The sequence below is a fragment of the Glycine max genome, chromosome 5 (genome assembly GCF_000004515.6).
Source record: "Glycine max cultivar Williams 82 chromosome 5, Glycine_max_v4.0, whole genome shotgun sequence".
NCBI lineage: Eukaryota > Viridiplantae > Streptophyta > Magnoliopsida > Fabales > Fabaceae > Glycine > Glycine max.
The window spans coordinates 113,959-135,118 of NC_038241.2; the positions used below are offsets into that span (position 1 = coordinate 113,959).

The following is a 21,160-nucleotide window of genomic DNA, read 5'->3' on the forward strand; positions in this document are numbered from 1 at the left end:
TTCTTTCTAACAATATATTTCATACCATCGTTTAATCATGGTGATATTTCTTGTGTAAAAAATCCAGATTTAAAAATACCCGAAAACATACTAGTACTATTGCTAAATGTATAACCAACTGCTCACAGTTTAGGAAATCTGTTAACGCTACAAGTACACATGAAGACAATATCTGCTATAATACTTATTATGATCAAAGGTTTATACTATTACCTAAACGTAACTGATCTAAATTCAATGGGGGTAATACAAAATTATGAAATTTACATTGCTATGTACAGAAATGGTAGAAGGTAGCTAGCAAAACAAGTGTCATTTTCCATAAGGTCTTGGTATCATCACATATGCACCATGCTCCCAAGTTCTGCCCGGTTATAATCTAGTTTGGCAGATCATTTCAGCTACCTCACCCATGACGCTTGTCCCTCTAATTTCTAATAGGTGCAGAGCCAAGTCTTCTTCGTTCAACTGTCTTAATCCGTTGCTCATTCTCTTCAATATACCCACATCAAGTTCCTGGATCCACAGTGGTGTGCAACTCACCATCAAGCTCATAACCCCAGACACATACGCACGCCAAGTAGCACAATCACAGCGAAGAGATATTTTTCCATCTAGTGCATTTGCAAGAAATTCTAAATGAATCTCAAGGACCTTTGGCCGTCGTTTTGATGCTGGTGACGAAGAGTCGATACCCCAGGCAAATGTCCCACCAAGTACCGCAAAACATGCAAGTGCATAACCTCTCAGCATAGCAACCACAACTCCAGATTCTCCCCCTTCCTGCTCTAACCCTTGGGCTGATAAAAACCATGAAGGCAGAGTTTCTGTAATCAAAGATTGAACCAAACCTGAACCACCAGATATCCAAAGAAACGAAGCCCCAAGAAGAGCGGCATGCTTAACACGTGTCATCGATCCAGAAAGAGAAACCTGTCCATATCTCATTCCATACTTAGTCTTCTTTAGCTTCTCCACTTCACCCTTGGGCAACCCACCATTTGCTATATCTCTAACTGAAAGCATTAAAAGAGATACAATTTCATCTGTCAAGAACATCACATCTCTAATAGACCTGTAAACTCTTAAGTAGAGAAACCCAGGAGCAACCGGAGTGAACCCTCCGGAGTAGTGAGAACCAAAGCCATGACCAAGGAGGGTGCCAACACCACCATTGTTATAAATGCAGGCGGAACCAAGCCCAAGGGTGGAGGCGAAGCAACTTCTTAAGAGCTGAACTACGGCATCCCTGCTATGGTGGAATACAGTTGCAGAAGCAGAGAATACAAAAAAGTCACTCCAGCGCTTCACCTTCTGAGCCCACAAAGCACCTACAATGGGCATGCATGGCCAGGGGCAACCAGAAGAAAGGGCAATCAAAGATGGGCCAGCCAAAACAACGAAGCGCTCACAAGATTTATCCAGTTTATATGTTATTGTGAGACTCAGAAAAGCCGCCAATGGCAAAGGAAGTGTAGCTGGAGCATTCCCATCTGTTTACAGCAGTTAAAAATGTAGTGTCAACCGATTGATTTAATAAACCTGATGTGTGATGTCCATATAAATAGAAAATGAAAACACGGTTTGCCAAAAACTCAAGACAGTGAGTTGATATTTCTCTGTCAACATATAGCAGGTAGCTAATTGAGAATTTATTCATCACCCACAAATTACTCCCAAAAATTTATATGAATATGCAAAACATGACAACTTAGTTGGTCTATAGGGAGAAAATGACAATGCTGCAAAAATCACCCAGGAAAGGATAAAATGAACGTGCAAAGAGGGATTTAGCTAAGGATTTCTGTTTAATTAATATTTCCACAAATAAAGAAAGTAAACTTAACAAACCTATAGCAAGGCTAGGGACATCAACACCTGTGGCCGCTAGAATTTTCTTGATTTGTTGCTCAACAATAGATAAATTTGCAGCAGGGCTTGGCCAATCAGTTCCATTCATAAAAGCAGGCTTCCATATGCCACGTGTTACTTCAGATGATAAGTAGCTTACAATGGTACCCAAAGTTGCCGGAAGAAAATCAGCAAGATCTTTGAGACCTAAGATAAAATCAAGCAGATAACTTCCTAAGCAAACAGCCTTAGAAAAGTTTAAAGGTTAAGACATTGGCAACCCAGTTTAATGAATTCCCAAACATACAATTTTTATATTAACATACATTTAATCAAATAAGTTAATATATGCCAACTTAAAGGAGCATGAACTTACCTAGCGTTTGGCCTAGCTTTTATCTTTGAAGATACTACTACTAAGTTGAAGTTAAAAAAAAATTCTAATGTTGTTTGGTATTTTATGGTTTTTTAACTTAATTGCAAACTTCTACATTACTAGTGATTGTCAAACAATTGGCATGCACTACAAACATGTCAATACTTGGAGTACACATCATCAAGATTAGTGAGCACAAAGCTATTGGGATTCAGGAGGCATGGTTTTGAGAATGCATATGGAGCTTGATACCCAGGAAAACATCACTTAACTAAGAGCAAGCTTTGAGGATGATAGGATCGTGGCCGAGACTAAGAATGAGCCTCATGAGGTAATAGAATGAAACAAGGGCATGCATATTGATGAGGAAATAGTAGCAGATCACAACTTTGAAGGAATAGAAATTGGGCGAGAGCAGGTGGTTGAACAAGAGATCACCAAAGAGGAGCTTTGTGACAAACATGGAGGTTGTCAATCAGGCCATGGACAAGGGAGGTATGTTTTCAAAATAGAGAAGCAGAAACTCATGTGAAAGCTCCATCTTTTATTTATTTATTTTCATTAAAAAAATGCTCCTTTTATTTTTAAACTCTAAAATTATGTTTACATCAACTTCTCCTTTTAAGGAAAAGAGAATCTCTAAAAAAAGCTAGGTCAAACACTACTTATTTGAGAATGTAAGTCCTAAAACAAAGATCTTGAACCAATTGTCCTTGTCCATGGCATAAAAACTATTGCAACAAAGCGGTGTCCAGTCCAAACAAAGAAGAGAGGAAGCTTAAGGAGCTTGAAAACTAAAATTGAGGAGGACGAAGGTGATGATAATGATGATTCATAATTTGATGTGAGCTAAAAATAAAAATGACTGGGAGTGACAAGATCCCACCTAAGTGTCTAGTATTGGAATTGGAATTTACTATTTTTCCTCTGGGAACCAAACAATACAATCATTAGTTAGACATGCAATATTATCTTTTGGAGTATCTCTTCTATATGCCTACCTATCAAGATAGAATACCTATTTTCTTACATCCTCCCCAATTTTAGTTAGACATGCAAGATAGAATTCCTCTTCTCTTACATCCTCCTCTCCTCATTAACCTTGCAAATCACCTCTAACTAACTAATTACAATAACTGTCCTAACTATCTTTATCTTCCTAACTCCTGGCAAATACTGTATTTATCTCACTGACAAATGAACAAGGATAATCAAGTGAATCTGTGAATGAGAAGACAATTACATGAGATTTTGGTATAATAATATCATTTTTGTTATATATATAGTCACTTCACTTGCCAAGTTATTCCAAGAATTACAGGTCATGTTCAATTTTCTTTCATCTTTTCACAGGACATCTTTATTCCACAGCTCTGCCATTCTCACATTTTAAAACATGAAAGCCTTAGTATAATCCTGAAATAGTTCTCAATAATACATAATGATTAAATCAATTTAAAAAAGGCTTGAATATATCCATGAGTAAACTGGGCAAACCTGTAGCCAATTCACGAGGAGAGAGTCTTCCGTGAGCACAAGCAGTGAGAGCAGCATCAAGAACAAATGGAGTTGCTTCAAGGATGTCCCATGCAGGCACTTTGAGTTTCATCAAAGCATCATCCAATGAAGAAAGAGATGAATTGCTGCTTCCTGAAGTTGTAGGCGTCAATGACTGAGCACTTCTATTTATTTTCTTGCACATCATGCTAAGTAGTGCTTCAACGATCTGAGAAACTGGCCCTCCAGGTGCAAGAGTATTGCAGGTGGAAGCAATACATTCTTGATGTTGCCGATACCAAATGTTCAATTTTGGAAAGGAATCCATAAATAAGGGCTCGAGAGAAAAACTTATCATTTTTGAAAATCTTCTACTTCTTACTCGATCTCTCGGAGATTTCCCATAGGATGCTAACATACAATTCCGAACCAATAAAAGGTACTCAGGACCTAATTGTGATCCTAATGCTGGGGTTGCTGCACCCCCCATCACATGTTCAACAGGTGGACGATCAAACCGCCATAATCTCAGCAGGAGAATAAATGCATTAGAGAACACTGCATGACAAGTGAGTTTTTCACCGGTTACAGCAGTCCATGAGACATTAGGAACAGATGATCCAAAAGCTTCACATATTGGCATTAAGACAGCTGCAAGTAGTGGAACCTGAAAGAAAGTAAATGCATAGAATCAGCCAACAAACTAAAAGCAGGAATAGTTATTATTGAGGTCCAACGTTGACCAGAGATATGACCAATGTAGTTCTCATAAGGATTGGGCAGTCTTCACCATACAAGACGGTTTTATGGGCTTGAGTTAGGCCCTAATCTTAAATTCTAAAACAATATCGGAGCATATTCTAGATTTGTTATTGGGTCACCCATATTTATCTACACTCTAGTTGTCTATTCCTAAGTGTTGGGATGTTGTTATAGGGCCACCAACATTTTCCCAAGCTTTAGATGTCCAGTCTTAGTGTTTATGAAGGGGTGTGCATCAACTAGAGATATGATCAATGTGGTTTTTATAAAACTTGGACAATCCTCACTTTACAAGCTAGTTTTGTGGGGTTTGACTTAGATTGCCATAATCCCATGTTATATGATGATATCAGAACCTATCCTAGACCTGTCATTGGGCCACCCATACTTGTCTCCATTCAAAATGTCTATTCCGAGGTGTGAGAGGATGTTGTCATTGGGCCACCCACATTTGTCCATGCTCTAGATGTCTAATCCTGCATGAGAGGGGGTGTTGAAATCCCATATCTTAAAATGATTCGCCAGTCCTCATCTTACAACCCAGTTTTGTGAGGTTTAGTTATCAACCATTCCCTTCTCTGAAAAGAAAATATTAAAATTGGTTTTGATTGATAGTACCTTAAAATTGAATAAGACATAATTTTTCTTGTCTGTGTGTATTGGGGAGGGATGTTCTCCAAAACATTTTCTTCTTCATATTAGTTTTCCCTTTTCTTTTGAGTAAAAAAGATTGTAAACCACTTGCTATACATACCACGCCATGTAGGGAGAATATCTGAACACTGTCAACAGATGAAATTCCCACCAGAAAGACATTCAAAAAAGGAGCATGGCTAATCAAATAGCTTTCTGTCCCAGAATATTTAGGAGGAACTGGAGGTGAAAGCATCTTTATGATGAAAAATACTATGTGTTCCTGCAAACAATGATAATCATTATAATCATGAAAGAAAAAAAAAAAGGAAAAAGAAGGGGAAGCAAACAAAATAAATTATTTAAAAAAAAACAAAGAAGAAGTGTAGTCTAGTATGATTTTCTAATTATGGAGAAAATCAAATTAAAATGGTGTTGGGATCACCTGCACATTCCAACCACGTACTAAAGATGCCCCACAAAGAATGGTAGCAGCAGATATCTTTTCTTCATCCGAGCCTTTGATTGCAAATTCAAATACTTTCTCAATCTCTGCTAAGCTTCCATTACATCCATGAGCTTAAATTCAGTTGCATTACCACTAGTAAATATACAAAATAGAGCATCGGATATACCTGACTTCATGAAACAGAAAGGTGTAACTGAAGCCCAGGTATTAAGCAATACTACAGCCAATTAGACAGCAACCACTTTCAAACACAGTCATTTCTTTGACGGTGTGTCTCTATTTAATATCTACGAATATTTCTACTTTGACTTGGAAACAAGTAATTTTCTATTTTCTTTAAATGAAAATAAGCCTCTTTATCCAAGATACATGGGATGGGAGTAATTAACCCATAAACTGTATTTTGCATATCACATTCACTTATTATCATTTTTCTAATAACATAATATATTTTAAAGATTCAACTATTTTTATAAAAAAAAATATTTATTTATTAAAGAGAAGACTCAACTATTTCAAAAACAAAAAAAGAAAAGGAAACCATACAATCCAATATTTTAAATCCTGGATAGCAGCGTGTAGCAGCCGACCCCAAAAACACAATAGCGAGATAACAGATAACGTGTTGTTAATTGTTACCACAACTTGAAATTAGGACCTATACCCAAATAAACAACCATCTCAACCCCACTTCAGTTCAGGATGAATAAATTATTAAATTTCATGATAATGCAATTTTCTAACAACTATAACTATAAAATTATTGTTTTTCCTTCAGGGGGAGTGAGGGAGGTAGACAGAACTGCAAAAAAAGGACAACCACAACTATGGACATTAGACAAGAAACAACAAAGATTTCCCCAAAAGTACAGCACTAAATGATGTTGAGTAATATAAATTGAAGCAGGATAAATACTGTAGTAGGAATTAGATTATTACAGTGAAACTGACTCAGAAACGAAAAAGTGAAATGGAAAAACTAGACAAGATAATAATTGTTTAGTTTTGCCATCGCTGATTTGCCATGTGGAAATAGCAACTCTCACAGAACACATGTAATGTATGAGAGCAGAAAATGATACATGACATAGCAGCATACCTAGAAGCAGGAGTTGCAACTAAGACATTAACCAATGGAGGAGTTAGTGGTGATCCCTTCATCAATGATGACCAGCTAGGTAAATGGTTAGGAATACTATGAGGCAGCTGATTGAAAGGTGCGCTCACATAACCAGGCCAGAAATAAGCTGAGGTATCAAGAAGATGTCTTGCAATACAAGCCTCAACAATTAGATGCCTTAAGTTACCAGCTGCAAGAAAACACAAGATGATGAACTGTCACTCACAAACCAAAGAGGTTTAATCAGGAGCCCGAGATAAACATGAAAATACCCTTATGAGACCACCACATCTGTGAGCAAAATAAACAGAAGAAAACAGAAAAATAGATCATTGACAACAAAAATATGATTAAATCCCATATGACCAATCTTAGGGTCAAGTTGGATGCCCCTGAAATTCATTAAGGAACAATTATGAGGATAAATGAAAGCAGGCTCATATTGTGGACCATATTGTCAATTTTTTTATCATGAAATTGCTGTATATTTTAGTTATAACTGTATGAAGAAGATACAATTGGACACAAGTGTTTTTAATTGTTCTTAAAACTGTCCATTTATTTTTACTTTAGGACCTCTCCAACTTAGAGTTCTTTCTACAACCAAACACCATTAGAGATTCATATTATAGAAGCAATTACTTACAACAGTTTGTGGGCAAGTCATTCACATTCGTATGTTCCAAGTATCCACTATGTCCTGATACAAACAAGGTAGCCTTGGCAGCAGCCTGATTGGCTCCCCAAATAACAGATTGAGGAGGAGTGAGTAAATTCTCATAATCACCCAATAGCTGTAAGCTGGTAACCAATTCCCCATGACGTTCTCCCAAAGCCTGTTTGTCCATCCTTTGATTTGCAGGGCTATGTTCAGCTTCTTCAATAAGTTCGCCTTCCTCTTCTTCAATAAGGTTAGCAACTACAAGGGTTGTAATGCTCAATAACATAGACAAGCAGGTATCAAGGCGAGGTACAGGCCCCTCTCCTGGATCCCTCTCCTAAAAAAAGGGGGAGAAAATGTACTTAAAACAAGTTAACAGAATCCAAATTAGAGTCACTGGTTGGATTTAGTGGAGAACCAGTAAATCAGTTAAATGTAAACCTAAAAACATAATAAAAATAGAATAGATATGCTGCAATATATTACCCTTTGAACTAGCCGTAGTGCTGCAATCCATAAACCTAAAAAGGCACTGTGCCATGCAGTACCATTAACAGCTTGCAAAGCCTTAACCAACCCTGCAATAAGCCAACAACCACTTCAACGAAGCAATTCAATCATGCATCAAAAACCAAAAAGTCTTATGAATGTTAGATGCAGTCAAGTTCAGTAACAGTTCCAACAGTGAAATTTCTGCATACCAGTAAGTGCTTCAACAGCACTAGCTTCTGCAACATGATTGCCATCCATTGCATCCTCAAGGATAAGATCAATAGGAAGCCAAAGCAAAGACCAACTATCGTGACGAGACTGAACAGCACAAGAGTCGGCCATGACAGCATTGAGTTCCAGTGTAGGTGTTGTTTTCCACTCAGAACACAGAAGCTTAATCCCAGTAGGGGAGTTGAAATCCAAAGGCAAGAGGGACTCAGGAGTGACGTGCTTCAAGCTCCTCAACAAGGTGGAGTTTGCTGCAAGCCGCTGCAGCTGGTGAAGAAAAGGTCCCCAATGCGCTGGCCTACAAATAAACATCCATCCACCAACTAAAAATGTGAACATCCTAATGAGAGAAAACCTAAAAACTTAAATTCCTAAGATAGAAGAACACGTAAGGAAGGAACAATATATGAGTCTTGTCCTGTATACTAAACGCAGCCAATGAATCATGAGTAACCAGACAAGGGAAATTCAGTTATATGTTTCAAAGTTATAGCAAAGCGAAAAAGATGAAAGGTGTGGGTTTGAATACATGTTTCGCTGAACCAATGCAAGGATCCGGGAAGTGAGTTTGTGGTGAAGAAAGCGAGAAATAATCTGAATGGCCATAGCAGTGTTTTTCCGGCGCAAGGCATCGGTGTTGTCGATGACGATATCGGCGGGATCGACGGGGAGGAAGCGGGGGGAGTGCTGGAGCAATCCTTCGTCGGACAAGGAGGCTTCGAGAAGCTGAGAGACGAGAGTGAAGAGAAAGAGAACGAGAACGACGCCGGGATGAGGGTCGAGGGAGGAATAGAGTTGGGAGAAGTGAAGAAGATGATGGATGGAGGACATGACGGAGGGGTAATTGGGGAAGTGGATGAGGAGGGAGAAGGCGTGGCGGCTGAGGAGGTCCATGTAGAGAGTGTAGGCGGAGGGGTGGAGGCGGCGAAGAGGGAGGACGCGGGAGGAGAGGAGGGAGAGGGCAAGGAAGGGAGGGAGGAGGCGGAGGGACATGGCTTTCTCGAGGAACTTCCAGGTGATGGGAAGGTGATTGTCGAAGCAGATGTGGGAGACCAGGCGGTGGGCCAGCTCGATGGAAGGGAGGGAGACGCCGCCGGAGTTGAGGGCGGAGCTGACCTGGATGGACCATAGAAGAGGGTCTGTCTTCTTCTCCTGCGCCAACTTAGTTACTTGCATGATTCCATCCCACACCCCCATCACTTCACCTCCTTCCAACAACAGATCCCCTCTCTCTCTCTCTCTCTCTCTCTCTCTCTAATTTTCAAAAGTCCGCTTCGGCAACTCCCCCTCCCCTCCCCGTCTTACTTTTTCAATACGCCGTCCATCGCTTTCCTCATTATGCAAATTCAACACCTTCTTTCAATTTTCTATTCTTTTCTTTTTTATTCATTAGATTATATAATATTACCACTTTTTATTTTAAAAGTTTAATTATTTCAAAGAAAGGAGTCCCTCTGCATTTTTAAGCATGGAACCGAATCGGATCATTTCCTAAAGATCCTGTCTCATTTTTTGTCTAACCAATAATAATCACACACACTAAAATAACAATAATCTCATCTTTTCTTACACCATTTTCTTCATAAGTATGAAACAACACATTTACTTAATATATTAAACATACAAATCAATTTTATTTAAGAATTTAATTAGGGTGCATTAATTGTCATGTTTATTGACATTTATAATAATTACATTAACTACTTTAATATACTTGGTGGAATGTTTACCTAATTGATTTTAAACTAAATTGTTTTAGATTTAAATACTTTTATTTTTTTAACTAAATTGCAAAATAAAGAAAGGTTGCATCCTATGCAAATGATGTAGGAAAAAAAAATCTTAATATGCACCTAATTACTAATTAGAGAGAAAGGTATATATGAATGGTAAAAGTAATGTAATATTACAAGAAGAAAGAAATTAAAAAAATGAGAAGTTTTGATAGAATCTACTACTTGATTAAACTAAGAAAAATAATTGCATGGAAAAAATTATAAAGAACTTAGAGAAGAGACATAATGAAAATTTCAACATTCAATTTAGGTTTACCCTAGTCTCTCATATAAGAGATGATATACTAGGGTTGGGAATTACAAAATAAAAGCCCAAATATAAAAAGGTCTAGTAGACAATAAAAGACATAAAAAAATAACTAACAACTACTTGAGCCCAACATAATGCTTTAGCCATACTAATGGTTGTTTTTTTCTAATAGGATTAATGTGGCCCATTTATGGTCGAAAATCAATACCGCCGTCTCCAAAAGCAACTTTGTCCTCAAAGTGGGAAGGTGTGGGGTCCACAAAGAAAGGCCAATGAGAAGCAAAGGCACAAATTGGTGAAGTGGAAAGGGAAGGAATGGTCTCGACCCTTGATAGGGGGAAGATTGGACAATGGGAGTTGAACTTGGGGAAAGGGTTGTGTTTGGTGTTGAGTAATTAATGAAGGGTTAGGCGGGGAAGAGGAAAAGTCCTCGAGAAGATAGGTTGATAGTGACCGTTAGGGAATCTCAACGTAACTCTCTTGGTGGGTGCCAACTAAGTTCAAATCAGAGGGTGGAGAATTGGGGTGGGATTAGGAAATGTGATGATCAAGACAGTGGGGAATAAAACATGGAAAAGGTTGCGTCAGAGGGGTAACTTGAGTTAAGGGATGGGGAGTCTGACTTCCCAACCCATTCACTTTTGAGTTTAAGTTATTAGAAATGGGGAGAGACTTCGAAGTAAACAGAGTTGGGTCTAAGGGGGGTTCACGTCTGAGTTCTCACCAGAAGCTAGAGAACCAGAGCCATGGGTCAAAGAGTGGACCAACTGAGAAGGAAGAGGGTGTAGAGTATATGGTGGAGGAATGTCACGAAAGGGTCGTAGGAGAGAAACATGAAACATTGGGTGAACACAAAATGTTTTTAGGAGCTAGAGCTCATAAGCCGAAGCGCTTAATCATCAAAGAACACAAAAGGGACCGAAAAAATAGTGAGCAAGTTTTTTAGAAGGGCGATGTGAAATAGTGTGTTGGCGATAGTTATGGAGCTTCAACCAGACCTAGTTGTATATAGAATAGGTACAGTCCATGCGATGTTTATTTGTTTGACCCACTATGTTCCTACGGACGAAGAACTAGGAATGTAATCAAGGAATTTCAGGGGAGGTTAACCATACAAAGCTTGAAACAGAGTCATTTGGATGGCAGAGCGAAAGGTTGTGTTGTACCAAAACTCTGTCATATGCAGGAACTTGTACCACTGTCGAGGACGATCTCCAGCAAAAACAATGAAGGTAAAACTGCAAACTTTTGTTAAGAACCTTTATTTCACCATCTGTTTTCGGGTGATATGTCATACTATACTTTAATGTGGTCCCATTTTAATTTGAACAATTCCTTCCACAATGTGCTTAGGAAGAGTAGATCCTTGTAAAAAATAATGGACTTTGGCAAGTCATGCAAACGACATATTTCCACTTAAAAATGAGTTGCAATGGCTAGAGTAATGAACTTGGTGGGCAATGCCAAAAAAATTAGCATATTTGGTGAAACCTGTCAACAATCACCCAAATGACACTATGGTCAAATCAACTCAGCAAGCGAGTAATAAAATCCATACTCAACTCCTTCCATATTGATAGAGATTGTAATAACCCCTGTTTCTTTATTGGGAGGCACTTGCTCTTTAGTAGATCGAGTAGCCTTGGTAAAGTTTTTGGTGTCATGAGATAACCTGGGCCAGTGAAAGGAAGTAGCTAGGCAATCTAGAGTGGGCTTAAGATTAGAGTGACCAGCAAGGGGAGTATAATGGAACTTTGTGAGGAAGGTGGTCCTTAAATCAACATAGTTAGGTATAAACAACTTGTCCTTAAAATATAAAAACCCATTGTTGAATCTGAAAAACTCTTTCATGGTCTCCTTTGTAGCACATTTTTTAACCCATTCTTTTCCATCTATGTGCTCTGCATAGTAATGTTGTAATGTGGTGAGGATTTTTGGCACTAGAAAGGAAATGGACACAAAAATGGGTGTGTCAGTAGTAAACTTGTGGGAGAGAGCATCAACAACAACATTCATTTTCTCAGGTCTATAAAAAATTTCAAGCTGAAATCTATGTAACTTACAAATCCACTTCTATTGTTTCAGTGTTTGAATGGTTTGGGAAAGTAAAGTGTTTAAGCTTTTCTGATCAGTATATATATGAAAGTGTCTTCCCAACAAATATTGATGCCATTTTTTTACAGATTCAGAAATGGCATACATCTCCTAAATGTAGACAAAGAAATCTAAAAGGTGGGGACCCATTTTTTTTACTAAAGAAAGCAAAGGGGTGCCCTTTCTAAGATAAAACCACTCCAACGACCATTGTAGAAGCATCTGTTTCTAAGACAAAGAGCTCGAAAAAATTTGGCAGAACAAGGATTGGGAGTGAAGTCATTTGTTTTTTTAATGTTGTAAAGGCATGTGTTGCCTCTATACTCCAAGAAAAATTAGTGGAACCTAAAATATCGGTGAGAGGAGCAACGAGAGTGATATAGTGACATACAAACTTTCTATAAAAATCAGATAAGCCGAAAAAACCGTGTAACACCGTGAAAGAACGTGACTTCGACCAATCTAGAATAGCTTGAACTTTCTCTGAATTATGGGCCACTCCACAAGAAGAAATCATGTGGCCCAAATAATGCACAGTAGATACAACAAAAACGCACTTAGGTAACTTAGCAACATATTAATGATTAGAAAGTATTTGAAAATTTACATGCAAGTGTTCTAAGTGACTAGAAAAATCAGGAATATAAATTAAAATGTCATCAAAGAAAACAATAGCAAACTAATGCAGGTAAGATCGTAATAAATCATTCATGCTCGACTGAAAGGCAGAGGGCGCAGTAGTTAAGCCAAAAGGCATCACAAGGAATTCATAATGTCCATTAACTATGCAAAAAGCAATTTTGTGAGTGTCTTGAGGTACAACTCTAATTTGATGGTAACCCGAGCATAAATCAATCCTAGTAAAAACAATAGCAACACCTAACTTATCGAGTAGTTCATCAATGATAGGGATAAGAAATTGGTCTTTAACCGTAACAACATTAAGGGCTCTATAATCCACATAAAATGTCAAGAGCCATTTTTTTAACTAATAGAACTGGTGAAGAAAATGGATTGGTAGTGGGTTGAGTAATACCATCTTGGAGTATGTCATTGATGATTGTGGTTGTGGCCTCTTTTTGAGAATAAGGGTAACGATAAGGTTTGACATTGACAAGGGTAGTATTAGGTAAGAGAGGAATGTGATGATCATAGGGATGGGAATGTGGTAGTCCTTGTGGAGTGTTAAAAACATTGGAATAGGTTAATAAAAGTTGTTGTATTTCGTGAGGAAGGGAGTGTATTAGGGAATTTGGGCTATTTAAAGGTGGTTCAGGATTGGGTTTTGTGGGGGAAAGGTTGGTGGTTTGAAAGGAGAGTAGGTGAAGGGAAGCAATGTTATCATTGTGCAATAGATGGCAAAATTATTGATAGGTAGTAGGGAAGGGAAGTTTTGGAGGGTCTCCTTGAAGTATGAATGGAGTATTGTCAAGAGTAAAAGATATACTAGGTATAGAAAAATCTGTTGTGATAAGACCTAAGGTTTGCAACCATTCAATCCCTAACGCCACATCAACACCCTCAATGGGTAGAAAGTAGAAGGGAATAGAAAAAATTGAAGCTTGTATATGAATTAAAACTTTAGGATAGAAACCTTGACATTGTATGTGTTCACCATTTCCAACCATAATCGAAAAAAGGAGGGGTGGGTAATGTTTCCAATTAAAGGTGTTAGGTAAGTCTAGGTTGGATAATATTGTAAGAGCTTCCAAAATCAATTAGAAGAATAACTAGTAATTGGCCAATAATCCCTTGAAATTGTAAGGTTTGATGGGAAGGTGAACCTATAAGAGCTTGGATGGATAGGTGGAAATGGTTAGAGTTTGTTGTTTAATAATTGGGTTAGGGGACTTTGATTCCTTGATAGGTGTTTTAAGCTCATCCTCAATTACCAAGAAGAGGAAACAATTTTGGTTGTTGCATTTATGGCCATAATTTTTTTTTTCAATAAGCCCAAAGCTTTTCGATCTTCGGCTTGAGTGGAGTTTACATATTTAATGGGAAGATTGGATGGATAAGTGTTTAGGGGTTTAGTTTGGGATGAAAGTTGAAGGATTAACAAGAGTTAAGGTTCAGTTGGCATTTAGGAAGGATCTAGTGGATTTAGGCTTTGAGTCTTTGATCTTAGCCTCAATTAATTTAGTTAAGCTAATTGCTTGGGAAATGGATGAAGGTTTCTGTATAGCTAATTAACATCTGATTTCATAGAGAAGTCCTGAAATAAAATAATTTAAAATGACATCTTGAGGCTGACCCACGATTTGATTGCATTTTGTTTTCAAAATTGGCTTGATAATCACCAATAGTTCCATATTGTCTCAACTTAAACAAAGTTGCATGATGATTTTCATTAGAAGATGACCCAAAACAGACCTTTAAGGCCCTCATAAAAGAGGCACAGTCAACAAATTGGGCATTATGATGCATCCATTTGAACTAGCTAAGTGAATCTCTCTTTATGTAGAATGAGGCCATATAAAATCGTTGGTCTAACAAAACCTGATAAAGAGAGAAAAATTGATTTGTCTGTAACAACCAATCGAGCGGTTTAGATCCATAAAAAACAACCAACTACATTTTTAGGGGGACAAACATATGATGTATTGTTTGAGGAGGGTGGGGAAAAAAAATAAAATTAAAGTTCGGAAAAATAAGGTTAGTGTTAGGATGTAATCAACGAGGGTGGATGAGGGAAAGGAAAAAATGATGAAAGGGGTTGGGTTGAGGCAAGGCTGAGATGATTAGGTGGGAATGACATCTGTAGTTAAACTTATGTCTGGGATATGGGGCATACCAAAAATAGGTTGGAAACCAAGGGTTTGAGGCATTCCCATGGTAGGGATAAACCCATAGTTTGTGGAATGCCTACTAAATAGGTAATAGGTTGGATGGTGTGTGGGATGACCATTGGATGAGATATAGGTTGGGTGTGTATAATAAGGTTGGTGGAAATGAGTATGCTAAGGGTGTTCGGTTGGGACGTAAGGATAGGGTTAGGGGATGAAGGCAAATTGGAAAATGGAATGGAAATAGAAGTAATCTTCTACTGAAGTGTGGACATGATGGACGTGAGAGTGTCATGCTTGGAATCCATGTTCTGTTCCAACACCTGTTGGCGAGCATCTTGAGTTACCATTTAGGACTATATCATAGCCAACGTTTCCTGGACAAACTTGAATGGATCATCAACATCCTTACTTGAGCGGGGAGGCATTGAAAAAGGTAGATGGAAGCACCAATTTGGTAGAATATGCTACTGATTAAACTAAGAAAAATAATTGCAAGGGAAAAACCATAAAGATCTTAGAGAAAAGACATAATGGAAACGGCAACATTCAATTTTTGCTTACCCTAGTCTCTCACGTAAGAGATGATATACTAGGATTGGGAATTACAAAATACAAGCCCAAATATAAAAAGGTCTAGTAGACAATGAAAGACATAGATAAAAAAAATAGTTTAACAACTACTTGAGTCAAACATAATGCTTCAGCCATACTAATGGCTGCTTCTTTCTAACAGGCCTAGTGTGACCGGTTTGCGGTCCAACATCAAGTTGTTTATGATCATTACGCTTTGATAAATTGTCTACAAGAATTTTTTTTATCATAAGCAACCCCTTGGAAGATACATCTATTCCCGAGGTTCCAAATACACCAAGAAATAACACACCATAACACATGTCATCTGTTAATATCTCTAATTGAACGCCCATAACACGGATGCTAGAGAAAATGGTCCTTTGGATTGCAAGCTAACATTGAAGGGTAATTCAACCAAGAAAACCATTGTTTCTATAAGGCATGAAAAGAAGAGCAAGAGAAGATACATTGTTCAATAGGCTCTAGAAGTTGATCACAGAACACGCACAAGACATCTTGCCCCCCGCAATATTCCTTATACGAAGTTTATTATCTCTAGTAGGAAGAATACCAACCGTGAGACTCCACACAAAAAAAATCGCTTTAGTTGGGATATTGATCTTCCAAAGGACATAAAAGAATTTATCTTCCATTCCTCCAACCATTAAACTGTGCAGAGCCCTATATGAAGAAACTAACTTAGTATACCCCATTAGAATTCTCAGTCCACTGCCACATATTAGTCTCTTCTTTTCTAAGAGTAATCACCCCCCTAAAACATTTCTAGCTACCGAGTTTGGGCTCTCTCCCACTCAAATCTCCCCCTTCTCCAAACCAAATCCACCTCCAATGACCATCCTCCTAAACACCCATATCTCACCTCCATTTAGCAAGTAAAGAATCATTAAAAATCTTAATATTCTTCACATCGATATCTCCCCTTCTCCTTAGGGCAACAAATTTTGTCCCACTTTAACAAAGTAATTTTCCTTCTACCTTCCTCACACCCCCGCAAAAAATCTATGTGCCTCTTTCTTATCAATTTTACAACACCCATAGGCATCTAAAAAAAGATAAGTAGAATAAAGGAAGAGATGACAATACAAAATTAATAAGGCACACTTTACTGGCAAAAGATAAAATCTTATTCTTCCACATTACCAATTTTCTGTCAATCTTCTTCATAATCGATCTCCAAGTCCCCATCTTCCTTGGGTTAGCCCCTACTGGTACCCCTAAATAAACAAATGGCAAAGACATCAACCTGTAAAATGTTAGTAAAAGAATCTAAGGTGTTTCCTTTTGACCCTACTCCCCCAAGGCACTCTTAAAGAAGTTTACCAAACCAACTTAAACCCTTTCAACATACCCTTTTTTTAGGACATTACTGAAAGATACTTCTCCAAAGAAAAGTGTGTTATCAACATATTGTAAAACATCAACCTTCACACCATTCTGTCCAACCGTGGAAGAAAAGTAAAAGAAAAGTTTTTGATGCACGTTATGGAACCATTACGGTATCTGCATTTGTCACGATTCGCTAATTCTCTTATCTTTTCCTAAGAGCCAAGAGGTATAGACTGAAGTAGTCGCTGCATTCTTATTATATGCATTATTCTTTCAGCTTCTGTTTCTATATTACATTATTGTATTACCATTAGTACCATCTCGCGCAATCTTGTGATACACCGCATCCGCATGGATCTTTAAGAAATATAAAATATTAAAATTATAAGGAAGTTTCATGATAAGATAAACAATTGAAATAACCGCTAAACAGTAAATCAATTAATGTGTGTGATTATTTCAGCTTAATAATTTTGGATTTGAGCATTAGATATATACAATTATATTAAATATTTGAAAAAAAATTATTGTTCAAAATAGTTGTACTGACTCGATTGTCTCTAACAAAAAGGCCATGTGATCTACATCACAAAAAAAGATAAATAATTGAAATAAATAAACAAGGAGGCTATAATGCATGTAGCAAGATTAGTTTATTTGCGCGTTTCCCAGTAGCGCAGCTGGGTTGACCACAAAATAATTGTTTGGTAAAAAGAGGTAGAAGTAGAAGAAAGAAGCACCACTTTCTCTTTCTCTTCCTATATATTCCTCTCTTCACAACACACATTGTGGCATGAACATTGACCAGTGTTGACAATATGGAAAGCTCCAGAGAGTTGGCAGCACCACTGCTAGTGCTGAGAAAGAGTGGCGAGCAAGAGAATAATAATGGGGTGGAGAGTACATTTTGCCAAGAGTTCAAGAGGGTAAGCTCCATGGCGGCTCCAATGGTGGCTGTCACGGTGTCGCAGTACCTTCTACAAGTTGTGTCTTTGATGATGGTGGGACATCTTGGGATACTGGTCTCCTTCTCTGGAGTTGCTATTGCTACCTCTTTTGCTGAAGTCACCGGATTTAGTGTCCTTGTAAATATATACAACTCCTCCTTTTTCTCTCTTTTTCATTCTATATATGCTATTGCTACCCTTTCTTGTTTTTCTCAGTTTTCATTGAACTTTAAAAAGGTGCCATTTAGCTTTTGCTTGCATTCAACTATAGCATCTTTTAAACATATAAGCTTGTATTCTATTGGAAAGCTATTTTCTGATTCTTGGGCAGAGGGCTCTTGATCCAGTTAAGGTTATCATTTATGTTGATTCTTAATAAATTTACCAGTTAACTAATTAATAAGCCATATTTTGGGCTGGATTGGATTTTAATATAGAAAATAAATAGCATTCCATTGGTTATTTGTGTTTGATACAGTTCAGTTTGGTTGATAACCCTTCTTTTGAAACTGGATCTGTACAAACAGTTGAAAAGGTTGAGAACTTAAAAAATTGCCCTCATTCTACATAACAATATTTTGGCTAGTTTAGCCATTAATATTAGTCTTTGTGTGCATATATTTATATATTATTAATTAATGCTACCCTACCCTGTTGAAATGCCAAAGTCAATCTGATTGACTGATGAGTACTGTGTTGCAGTTGGGAATGTCCGGTGCATTGGAAACTTTATGTGGGCAAACCTATGGTGCGGAGGAGTATAGGAAGTTTGGAAACTACATTTGGTGTGCGATTGTGACTCTGACATTGGTTTGTCTCCCGATATCTCTGGTGTGGATATTCACTGATAAAATACTCATGCTGTTTAGTCAAGACCCTGAAATTTCTCATGCAGCTCGTGAGTACTGCATATACCTTATTCCAGCTCTATTTGGCCATGCTGTTCTTCAAGCTCTCACTCGCTACTTCCAGACTCAGAGTATGATCTTTCCCATGGTTTTCAGCTCAATCACCGCACTGTGTTTGCATGTTCCTATTTGTTGGGGTCTGGTTTTTAAGTTGGGACTGAGACACATTGGAGCTGCATTAGCCATTGGAGTCTCGTATTGGTTGAATGTGGTTTGGCTTGCAATTTATATGATCTTCTCTCCGGCTTGTCAAAAGACCAAGATTGTCTTTTCTAGTAACGCTTTACTTAGCATTCCAGAGTTCTTGAAATTAGCTATCCCTTCCGGACTCATGTTTTGGTAAATTTGTTTATTTCTTATATAACATTTTTAATTCTCCTAATTAATTAATTAATTACATTTTCACATTAATTTCTATGTATGTATATAGTTTTGAATGGTGGTCCTTTGAGGTGCTTACATTACTTGCGGGGATTTTGCCTAATCCTCAACTCGAAACCGCAGTTCTGTCAGTCTGGTGTGTGGATTAAATTTCTTTTCCATTATTATTACTCAAAGGCAAATGTTAACCGGTGCTCTAAAGGCATGAGTTAATAGTGCGCTAAGGATATTGGTTAAGAAATTAAAATAAAAATATTTTTATTGAGAGATGAAAAATTTCACTGTTCATGATCTTTTTCACACTCTTCATTTAGTTCTTTAACCAATGTCCCTAAGAATACCCTTGCTGAAATAACTCGTGATCTTCTAATTAACTTTTTGATCATTCATACGCTTCTTGCAGCCTTAACACAACCACATTGCACTACTTTATTCCTTATGCTGTTGGAGCCTCTGCAAGGTAAAAAAGGTTTGGTCCAAATTTGCCTTTTTTTGGGGCTTCCAACACACTTAATCTGATGATGGATGTTTGCAGCACTCGGGTTTCAAATGAACTGGGGGCAGGGAATCCAAAGACAGCAAAAGGTGCAGTTCGAGTGGTTGTGATTCTCGGGGTGGCAGAGGCAGTTATTGTGAGCAGTGTCTTCATTAGTTGCCGACATGTATTAGGATACGCGTACAGCAATGATAAGGAGGTAATCGATTACGTTGCAGAGATGGCTCCACTCTTGTGTGTGTCTGTTACTGCCGATAGTCTAATTGGAGCACTATCAGGGATTGCGAGAGGGGGAGGATTCCAGGAAATAGGGGCCTATGTGAACCTGGGAGCCTATTATCTTGTGGGAATTCCAATGGGTTTGTTATTGGGTTTTCATCTGCAACTAAGAGCCAAGGGCCTTTGGATGGGAACTCTATCAGGCTCTCTTACACAAGTCATTATTCTTGCTATTGTAACAGCACTAACAGATTGGCACAAAGAGGTTCGTTCATTCCATACCTTACATTACGTAACCTGTACAAATATCACAAATGCTAACCCGTGTTCTTAGAGTATTAGTTAAAGAACTAAAAATGAAAAATATTTATTATGTGGATCATAGGAGAGCCTAAAAAAATCATTGAAAACATAATATTCTTAAGACACTAGCTAGTTATTATTTGCCACAAATTCAATTAAATGACTGTATTTTGTGGTTGCTGCAGGCAACTAAAGCGAGGGAGAGAGTAGTTGAGAACTCAATTAAAGTTCACTATGAAGCTTAAGAAAACTGAAAAATAAATGATGTTTTGGTTTCTGCATGGACTGTCATCTGCGGTGGAGTGGAAAGATAGAGTCATATAGAGGATAGTGAGTGTGGCCCAGTTGTATCTGTTTTTTTGGTGAAGAGATTTAATTATGTTAACATACACAACTTGTTGGTGTGAATATGTGATGGGATTTTTGTACTGGATTTGTGCCTCTGGCGTCTGATAAATCAGATGCCACAAGTTTAATGAATATGCTTCAGCCTTCAGTTACATGTTTCACTGGTTTTTTTATATTTTACGTTGTTAGCTTCCCCTCGCATGACGAAAGATATCCAAGTCCACATGAGCTGATCTCCTTCGATTTTTGTACAAGATCTGGTCCTTTATATTATCGGTTTACAAAAAATTTATCAAAATAATAAATAGTTTTTTTAATATAAATTGAAATTTAATGGTTAAAATTAATTATATATTATACCTATTAGATTTCAAAAAAATAAATAATATAAATAAATCAAATAATTCCTTTTTTTTTATAAAATAAATAGAATAATTTTTGAAGTAACACAATTCCTCCTCATTAAAAAAATATATTGCTAACATTTTCCTTCTTCTCACGTAAAAGAATCCTACAAGATGAGGGGTGTTGCAGTTAATTTATTCCTTGCTAGCTGCCTCCTCTGGACTCTGGATCCAATACATACTCAGTAAATGATTGAATTTCTTAATTATGCTAAT

General features: G+C 37.6%; 2 protein-coding genes across 2 annotated transcripts; one reads left to right on the forward strand and one right to left on the reverse strand.

Annotated features, from left to right (window-relative positions):
* Nucleotides 1–76: 76 nt before the first annotated feature.
* Nucleotides 77–9,439, reverse strand: LOC100783353 (mediator of RNA polymerase II transcription subunit 33B). Its single transcript, XM_003525638.5, has 10 exons — nt 8,619–9,439; nt 8,071–8,387; nt 7,856–7,947; nt 7,355–7,706; nt 6,688–6,898; nt 5,565–5,679; nt 5,241–5,402; nt 3,725–4,391; nt 1,852–2,058; nt 77–1,493 (listed from the first exon to the last, which is right to left on the reverse strand). The coding sequence occupies exons 1-10, from the start codon at nt 9,284–9,286 to the stop codon at nt 373–375; spliced, it is 3,912 nt and encodes a 1,303-aa protein (XP_003525686.1). The 5' UTR covers nt 9,287–9,439; the 3' UTR covers nt 77–372.
* Nucleotides 9,440–17,624: 8,185 nt separating this feature from the next.
* LOC100782284 (protein DETOXIFICATION 14) lies at nt 17,625–20,692 on the forward strand. Its single transcript, XM_006579734.4, has 6 exons — nt 17,625–18,023; nt 18,588–19,132; nt 19,224–19,310; nt 19,578–19,634; nt 19,710–20,154; nt 20,378–20,692. Exons 1-6 carry the CDS (start codon nt 17,757–17,759, stop codon nt 20,435–20,437), a joined length of 1,461 nt encoding a protein of 486 aa, XP_006579797.1. The 5' UTR covers nt 17,625–17,756; the 3' UTR covers nt 20,438–20,692.
* Nucleotides 20,693–21,160: the final 468 nt, after the last annotated feature.